The sequence below is a fragment of the Hibiscus syriacus genome, unplaced genomic scaffold (genome assembly GCF_006381635.1).
Source record: "Hibiscus syriacus cultivar Baekdansim isolate YM2019G1 unplaced genomic scaffold, ASM638163v2 tig00110160_pilon, whole genome shotgun sequence".
NCBI lineage: Eukaryota > Viridiplantae > Streptophyta > Magnoliopsida > Malvales > Malvaceae > Hibiscus > Hibiscus syriacus.
In genome coordinates, this window is record NW_024062608.1 from 1,922,046 (window position 1) to 1,931,105 (window position 9,060).

Here is a 9,060-nt window from a genome sequence, read left to right on the forward strand (position 1 = left end):
TACAATATGAATAGACATATCATATCCGTATACATCAACATATCATAATTATTATATTAAAATTATAACATATTCATTATACATGTTTAACCATAAATGTGCATCGTTTGTAATCATATATTCAGACAATTTAATAAAAAAATAAATATGATAATTTAAGTAATAGCATAGTCTCATCAACAACAATGTATTAGGATAAGCATAAGTATAAGCAAAACACCCATTAACTTGCTGGTTTTTTTCCTTTTTCTTTGTTTCAGAAACAATTCGTACGCACGTTTTTAGCTACCCCTTGGCGTAGTCCGATATTTTCTTCTCTTGTGGGTTATCATTTGGACCATTTCCTACACCTTTCACTATCTAGGCCATATTCTAAATTTAATGGTCTCTTAATTTAAGGATTATTATCTTTTAACTTAGGTTTAATAATAACTGAGTTTTTTAATTTTTTTTCCAAAAAAATATATATAATCCCTAAATATTTTTGTATTCAATATGGTCTTTAAACTTAAAAAAATCAATTTGATTATTTAGTCAACATAAAGGAATATTGATCATTATGATGGTAACATAATAATTTATAATTGTGTCGCGTTCTACAATATTTATGTGATACTCCATAGTAGTCGATGATGTGAAAGATAAGTTTGATTGATTTTTTTATTCAATTCAAGGGTCTAATTTTTTTTATTAAGCTAAGGTGATTGCAAAATAGTATATGTTCTAAATACTTTTAATCATTTGACAATGAACGCTCAATCACACTGTTGTAATTGATGGTGCTCAAACCGGTGACCTTTAAGAACAACGATTCTTTTAACCACTGAGATAAGTTGGTTCGTACAATTCAAGTGTCTAATTATTTTTATTAAAAAAATACGAGATCTTAATTAATCTTTTAGAGAAAAAATAAAAAATAATTTTAATTTAATATATTTAAATATTTAAAAAAATTAAATATAAAATACTAAAAATTAAAATTACCGAAAAATTAAAAAGAATCTATAGACACTATATCATAAACTATAAATGTTGGAGAATTGTTATGATAAATTATAAATTATTAAAAATTAAAATTATTTTTAAATATATATATATATATATATTATAATAATATGTACGTGCAATAGAAAGATACAAATGTAAATTAAACATATTCATATAGTCGAATTAGCAAATATTTCATGATTTTAATTTTATATACATATCAATCATTACTCCATATGTCATACATTTTTATATCATACATGTACACATATTAAATATGATTTTATTATCATATAATTATATACTAATACTTATACAAAATATTCTTGTTGAATTAGTTGATGTGTACGAATTTTACATCTAAACATAATTAAGAAAAATCAAAGTTATTCACATCAATATACACATTTAATCACATTTAACACAATTCAAAGAAATATTCACAGATCCTTACACATCATAAAATAAGTTAGTATATAAAAAACACTTACCTTACTTCTAAAATTCTATATTCATATTTTTATGATATTACGTTCAATTGTTTTATATAAGCCAATATATACAACGCATTTATCTTGTTCCTAATCATATATAAATATATAACGTATTATAGTAGTTTACTAAACGATATATAAAGATTTATATTTTTCTTTGAAACTTTTTGAAGACTTTAGATGTTATTAAACTTTTGTTTTTTATATTTAAGATTATTTTATTTTTTATAGAAATTTCAAGAAAATGGTAGCTTCCAATTCAAACTTTAGTTTCAAAAATAGAAAATTAAAAACCATGAACAGAAGAGCAAAAGAATTGAGGTAGATGGAATCCAAGAAATGGTAGTCAAACAAAACCAATAAAGAAGAACGTGTGATTGGATCAGAAAAGAAAGAAAGAATTACTGGTGTGATCCGAAGAATAGATCAAGAGCTAAGTAGAAGAAAACGATGATGAAAAAGAAAGAAGAGCATATATCCTAAAAACAAATAGGAGGAAAACCAAGAAAACTCCAACTTCCCCCAAAGAATTGCAAAGCAAACGTGGCAGAGTAAAACCACACCAGCTATCTCACATATGAGAGTGCTGCTTTATTTCTTTTTTTAAAGTCGCACTGCCAGGCTCTATAAAGAAAAGGAAAACTAAATAAATAAAGCAGCATCAGATCCAAATCTCTCCTTCTCTAGAAGATCAATGCAATGGCCGCCCATCCCAACGCCAATCCTCCTATTATCTTCTGCACGCTCTTCATTGTGTCTGCTCCACTCTGGAATTTGTTTTTATCCATTTACACAATTATAATCCTAAAACGGCAATTAGTAATGCATGGTGTTCGTGTATCATATCGTATGATGTAATTGACTCATTTTTTTGCTGTTCTATATCTGATTTTTAGACATCATAATTTTTTGCTACAGATCAATTCATATTTTTTCCTAAAAACTAATTGCTCAAGTTCTATGCGCTTAAACGAGTTCTACTCTCCATTTTGAGCTGTAGTTCAGATTCTAAATTCTAAGGTTCATTAGCAAATATTTGAGTCACAGTTACTAAATTATGCTCGTGTAGCTAGCCTAAATTTCAGATCTGGTGAAGTGCATTGTTGTACGACATAACTTATAGGCCAAACAGATTGAAATGTGAGAAAAGAGAGTGAAATGTACCTCATCCGCAGCGACAGAAGGGCCGGGAGAGGAAGCGCCGAGGCTAGGTCCGGGAGCTCCAGTAGGTGGAGCTGGAGGTCCAAGAAGATCAGGTGAAGGTGCGGGAGCATTGTGTTTCTTAGACTTCTTACTCTTGCTTGGAGCAGGTGCAGGAACCTCAGCTGCGGTTGGTGCCGCAACAGGAGCAGGAGGAGAGGCGGAGCTCTCTGGAGGAGTTGTCGGTGCAGCAGCGGGGGGAGATTTCGCTGCTGGAGGAGAGCTCACAGGGACTGGAGCCGGTGAAGAACTTTCTGGTGTAGCAGCCGGTGGTGAAGAAGCCGGAGAAGATTTAGATGGAGCCGGAATCGCTGCGGACTTCTTCGGAGCTGCAGTCGGTGGCGACGAAGCAGGTGGTGAAGAAGTTGGTGGAGAAGTAGTAGGAGCAGCAGTTGGAGCTGGAGTTTTAGGTTTACTCACGGGAGCAGTAGCTGGCGTACTCGCTGCCGGCGGAGCTTTAGAGGGCCCGGCGCTCGGAGCTTGGGCGCCGACACCAGCTACCACAATGCAAATCAATGCAACGGCAAACGCGCTTCTGCGATCCATTTTTCTCTTAAATTATTCTTATGGTTTTTATCTTTTGAGAGTTGAGACTGAAGTGAACGATGAAGAAAAATAGTGGCAGAGAGAAATTATAAATAAACGAAAAAGAGTCGCGACGATAGTATTCGTGATTAACGGACTTGTTTAGAAGATGTGCACACCAACAAAGAAAAGGGCCGCACAACCACATGGGTCAGACGTAGCCGTTGGATGAAGGATGTTGGGGACCACAAGCATCAAACAACGAAACAAGGGTACATGTGCTCTATATGAAGTTCCCCCGCCCCCCCCCCCCCCAAAAAAATGTACTAATTATGGTAAAATGAGTGTTTTCAAAATAAGTTTACTAGTTATGTAGGGAGCTAAAGATGTTTTCAAAATATAGAACGAAGTAGGACAGTTTTGTTGTGTGAAAGTTTAATTTAAGATGATTTTTAATTTTAAATGTTATTAAATTTTAAAAAAAGTAATCACATTAATGATTCTTAAAGTTTGAATAAATTTTTGTTTTTTTACGAAACTTTCAAAAATTATAAATTAATCATTAATATTATTAATTTATAACTAAATGATTACTTGACGCTAACGCGGTTAACATAAATGATGGAAAGTTGAATTGGACCATTGAGTCTCTGTTTGACAGACTCTTCAACTAATATTATAATATATTAAAAATAATATCGTTTAATGTATATTTAATTGATTAACACCCATTGAAACTCGACAAAACTTTCGAGATAATGTTCTCGAATAAATTAATTCGTGAGATAATGCACTTCCCAGATTAATTGCTCAAATAGGGTGAAATCCATAGTGTTGGCCATAGGTCGCCATGCCATCCGGGCGACCTACTAGGTCACCATTTCTTCCCGGTGAGCTACGAGAGATTTTGCATGTGCCATGCACGTCCCAACACGCTGGGCATCCGAGGCCATCCGAGTGAGCTATGCGAGATCATCCGAGGCCATCCGACCGAGGGCATCCGAGCGCATCCGACCGAGGTCATCCGAGGGGTAGGTCACCATGCACGCTAGGCGACATGGTAGGTCTCCATGCACGCTAGGCGACCTTGTCCTGCGCCTGCTCCCCACTGCATGCTCGCCTGCCTGCTCCCCCGCTACTCCATGCACCGTTATTCGCTGCATTATTGCAGCGTAATTTTCGTTGCTTCATGTAGCAATTATTGCTGCAATTCATGAGAATCAACGACTCGTGATTCTTCAATTATTGATGCATGGCAGCCGACCCTTTAATATATAGGGGGTATGAATGGGGTTAAGGAAGAATAAGAAAGAAAGAGAGAAGAATGTCGAGAGAAAGGAAAGGAATAAGAGGAGGAAGAAGAAAGGGAGTCCGACAAGCAATCATCGAGGTAAATTTTCATTTAATTTAATTTAAATTAGTTTATTATTTTAAATTATTAGTTTGTTAGTTTAAGGTTAGGGTTAGTTTAGGTTTAGAGTTTAGGGTTTAGGGTTTAATTAGTTAGTTTGTTAGTAGTTAGTTATATATAAAAAAATATGTAATTAATTTGTGTTAGTTAAATAGTTAAGTTGCCATATGATTTGTTGAATTTATATTATATAAAAAATTTAGTTAATTAGTTTTTTAGTAGTAAATTATAATTAAAAAATCATTTATTAGTTTTAGTTATATTAAAGAATAGTTTATTAGTTGAAGTTATATTAAAGAATTGTTTATTAGTTGTTTAAGGGAAAATTCACGTTTAAGTTATATTTTAAAAAGTTTAGTTTGTTACTTTATAAGTTTATTATATTATAAGTTATTATATTAAATTTTTTTGTTGTGTTGTAAATTAGTTAGTTAGTTACTTAACATTAGATTATATTAAATGATTTTTTAAATACTGTTGTTTAATATTTTTTTACAGATTCATTCCAATGGCTTACCAAATTCCACTGGTGAGAATTGACAATGAACATATTTCAAGTCATTTGAGAATAATGGTGCATAAAATATTTGTTTAATGAATTATAATTAATAAATATTTGAATATTATTTTATGATGATTGTGATAAATTTTTTGCATTATTTAATTGCAGGAGGACGAGCAGCGAGTCCTTCGTCTTCGGCTACATAAAGTGCCCAAGCCACACCCATTGATAGAAGAAAACTTGCAAGAGGCTATATTTTGGTATGTAACATTTGTGCGAGATTACAAGTTGGTCCCAGGTTTGATCAGTGCGTTTATTGAACGTTGGAGACCAGAAACGCACATGTTTCATTTGTCGCGTGGCGAATGTACGATAACTCTGGACGATGTGGCAATGCAACTCAGGGTCCAAACTAATGGGATGACGGTGGTAATGTCACACGAGTTTAATAATGTGGCACAACTTTGCAACTTGTTTCTTGGGAAAACGCCCGTACCACCGGAGTGTAGAGGGTGGCGTGTGAGGTTGTCATGGTTGAATAATGAATTTCAGCTTCAACCAAATAATACAGAGCATGAAATTATATATGCAACATGAGCATATATATTACAGTTGATTGGGGGGATTTTGATGCCTGATAAATCCGATAGTTATGTTCACACTCAATATCTTCTTTTTTAAAGAAATTTTGAGAATAGTAGGCAATATAGCTGGGGTTCGACGATATTGGCGTTATTGTATCGTGAGATGTGCAAGACGTCATTAATCGTGAATAATAATAATATAGAAGAAATCAGTGGATGTCTGTTACTGCTACAATCATGGGCTTGGCATAGACTTCCATTTTTGACACCGATTAGTCGGACAACGGTTGACTTTCCACTTGCCGGAAGGTAATATGAATCCTCTATTTTAATATAAAATATTAATTTGAAAATATTTATTTTGATTAAAATTATTGAACAAAATGGTCATATTTTTGTTTTGATTGATATATAGATGGAGGCATAAAATTGAAGGCACGAGGTTGGTGCACAACAACATTAAAGAGTTCAGGCTGTAGATCGATATTAAGGCCAAAAAGGAGGTATGTATAATTTTTTATTTTTAATTATTATTTAAATTCACTATATTATTTGATTTAAATCAATTTTATTATTTTTGTAATTTTACAGTTTTATTGGAGACCATATATGAATGAAGAAATTGTTGAGATCCAATTTGGGGATAGAGTGCTGAGGCAATCCCACTTCCATCAACCTATTCCGTGTAGTCCATGGGATCATGACTTCCTCCAAAACTTAGATGGTCGTCTCCAAAACTTAGATGGTCGTCGTCAGGTGAATTGGGTTGAGACGCATGATGACCTGCACAGATTTGATGGTCGTCGTAAAGAAAATGTTAATTGGGTTGAGAAGCATGCAACCTACATTAATGCTTGGAACAATAGGGTTTCATTCATGCCAACTCTTGACGACATTCAAGACGACGACTTTAATTTTGAGACTTCAGCTTACCTTGCTTATTTTTGGGATAATGGAAAGCCGTTCCTGACAACAATGACAGAGAGGCGACAATTTTTGAGGTTTAAGTAAAGATTTGGTAAAGCTGAATACTCTCTACCGAGTGAGAGTGAGAGTTCATCTCAACAACCTGAAGCAGAAATGACCAATGTGGATAATAGCGCACCACAACCGTTCGGAGATGCGGGATTGTTGCATCACGTAGTTGATGATTCTATTGTCCCAGCATACATACCAGAGTTTATGCAGCCTGAGGCACCCATCTACTCTTCTATGTTTTTGTCGACGTATGACTTTGAACACATAGCAGTTCAAATGCCCCCAATGAATGAGGAGGATGGGTACCATACTCCTGAGCAACCACAACGGCCACAACGCATCAGACGTCTGCCCTGACATTATCATTCAACAACACCCCGGCATCGACAACAATTGTAAACTCATTTGCTATTTGTTACAAATTATATATTGAAATTAGACTAGTTTTTTTAACCTTAACAAATTCGACATATTTATAATGATTTTTAGTATCAAATCATTATTATAATTTCATTACTAGTATCATTAGTATTAAATAATTAAATATTAATAATAAATCATTATTAATAATAATTACTAAATCATTAGTATCAAATAATTTAAATATTTAAAAATCATTAATAAATTCGACTATGTATTAATTTAAATTCGAGTAGTTCACACTTGTACACTCATTTGTTATTATTCCATAATTATATTAGTAATAATTATTAAATCATTAGTATTAAATCATTATTATAAAATCATGACTAAATCATTATTAAATCATTACTATTAAATCATTATTATAATGATTATTATTAAATCAATATTATAATTATTATAATGATTATTACTAAATCATTATTATAATGATTATTACTAAATCATTATTATAATGATTATCACTAAATCATTATTATAATGATTATTATCAAATCATTACTAAATCATCAAATCATTAAATATTAAAATAAATACTAAATCATTAAATATTAAAATCATTATTATAATTATTATTACTAAATCATTATTAAATCATAATATTAAAATCATTACAAAATCATCAAATCATTAAATATTAAAATCATTATTAAATCATTTTTATGGTTAATTGAAGCACACGTCCATTCAAATTTGTTCAAGTCCTCGAATTATAAATGTCATATAATAATTTATCACCCTATCAGTATCAAATTATTATTATAATTTCATTATTACTAATAATTACTAAATTATTACTATCAAATCATTAAATATTAATAATAATTTCATTATTACTAATCATTACTATCAAATCATTAAATATTAATAATAATTTCATTATTACTAATCATTATTACCAAATCATTAAATATTAATAATAATTTCATTATTACTAATTATTACTAAATAATTATTATAATTTTAAATATAAATTCATTATTAAATCATGATTATCAAATCATTACTAAAGAAAATCATATCATTATTACAAATCAAACAAGTGTTCCATGGATGAGTATTAGTTATGTAACGAAAATGACGTTAATTGAACCACACGTCCATTCAAATATGTTAAAGTCCTCGAATTATAAATCATTACAAAATTAAATCCGGATAAATATATAGAAATACATATATGATTACTAATGATGAGGCCTATATCTTGGTAAATTAGAACAATTGTTTTTTGAATGGCCTTCACCCCTACATAATCCACATTTCTTTGCTTAACCTCTCTCTCTAGCATGGAAATCCATATTGGTATGAAAACGAGTAGACTCAGGTCGACCCTTTGGTCTTCTGCGAAGCATTGGTTCCAATATCATGTAATCCAACCATGGTTCCAATATCATCTTCTTCTTTAAGTGGAACTGCAACATATCTGATTGGGTTGGGGCATATCATAAACCTATACCTCAAACCGTCAACTGTAGCTCGAATTTTTCTTTCTATCTTATGCTTCATTTCTATAAATGTGATGTCTTTTTTGAACATCATATTTATTGGTTTTCAGATTGAAAAACTACTCCGACCTCATTTTCCATAATCTGTCCATTATAATGGACAATCGTGAAAAAGTTGTTGCTCATTTTCTCTACAAATAAAAAAAATAAATTAATTTAGATTAAAAAATTAGATAAGATAATTTCATAAATTATTAAATAATTAAATATAATATAATATATTATTATATTAACGATCAAATAAAATTTGTTATTTAACTTGATTGATTGATTACTAATATTACTAATAATGATTTGATATTTAATGATTTAATAATAATATGATTTAGTAATGATTACTAATAATTATTTATTATAAATATTTAATGATTTAGATTTGATACTAATCATTTAGTAATGATTACTAATAATAATGATTAGTTTGATAATATTTTTTTATTATTTTAAAATA

The 9,060-nt window shown here is 31.0% G+C and overlaps 1 protein-coding gene across 2 annotated transcripts; it reads right to left on the reverse strand.

The window, feature by feature from the left end:
* Positions 1-149: 149 nt before the first annotated feature.
* On the reverse strand, positions 150-3,319 carry LOC120216389 (lysine-rich arabinogalactan protein 18-like). Of its 2 annotated transcripts, XM_039213830.1 has the most exons (3): positions 2,646-3,319; positions 2,126-2,248; positions 150-165 (listed from the first exon to the last, which is right to left on the reverse strand). In XM_039213830.1, the coding sequence occupies exons 1-2, from the start codon at positions 3,225-3,227 to the stop codon at positions 2,165-2,167; spliced, it is 666 nt and encodes a 221-aa protein (XP_039069761.1). In that variant the 5' UTR covers positions 3,228-3,319; the 3' UTR covers positions 150-165; positions 2,126-2,164. The 2 variants fall into 2 exon arrangements, with proteins under 2 accessions (XP_039069761.1, XP_039069760.1); XM_039213829.1 differs by lacking the exon at positions 150-165 and having other exon boundaries at positions 2,009-2,248.
* Between the last annotated feature and the right edge of the window lie 5,741 nt (positions 3,320-9,060).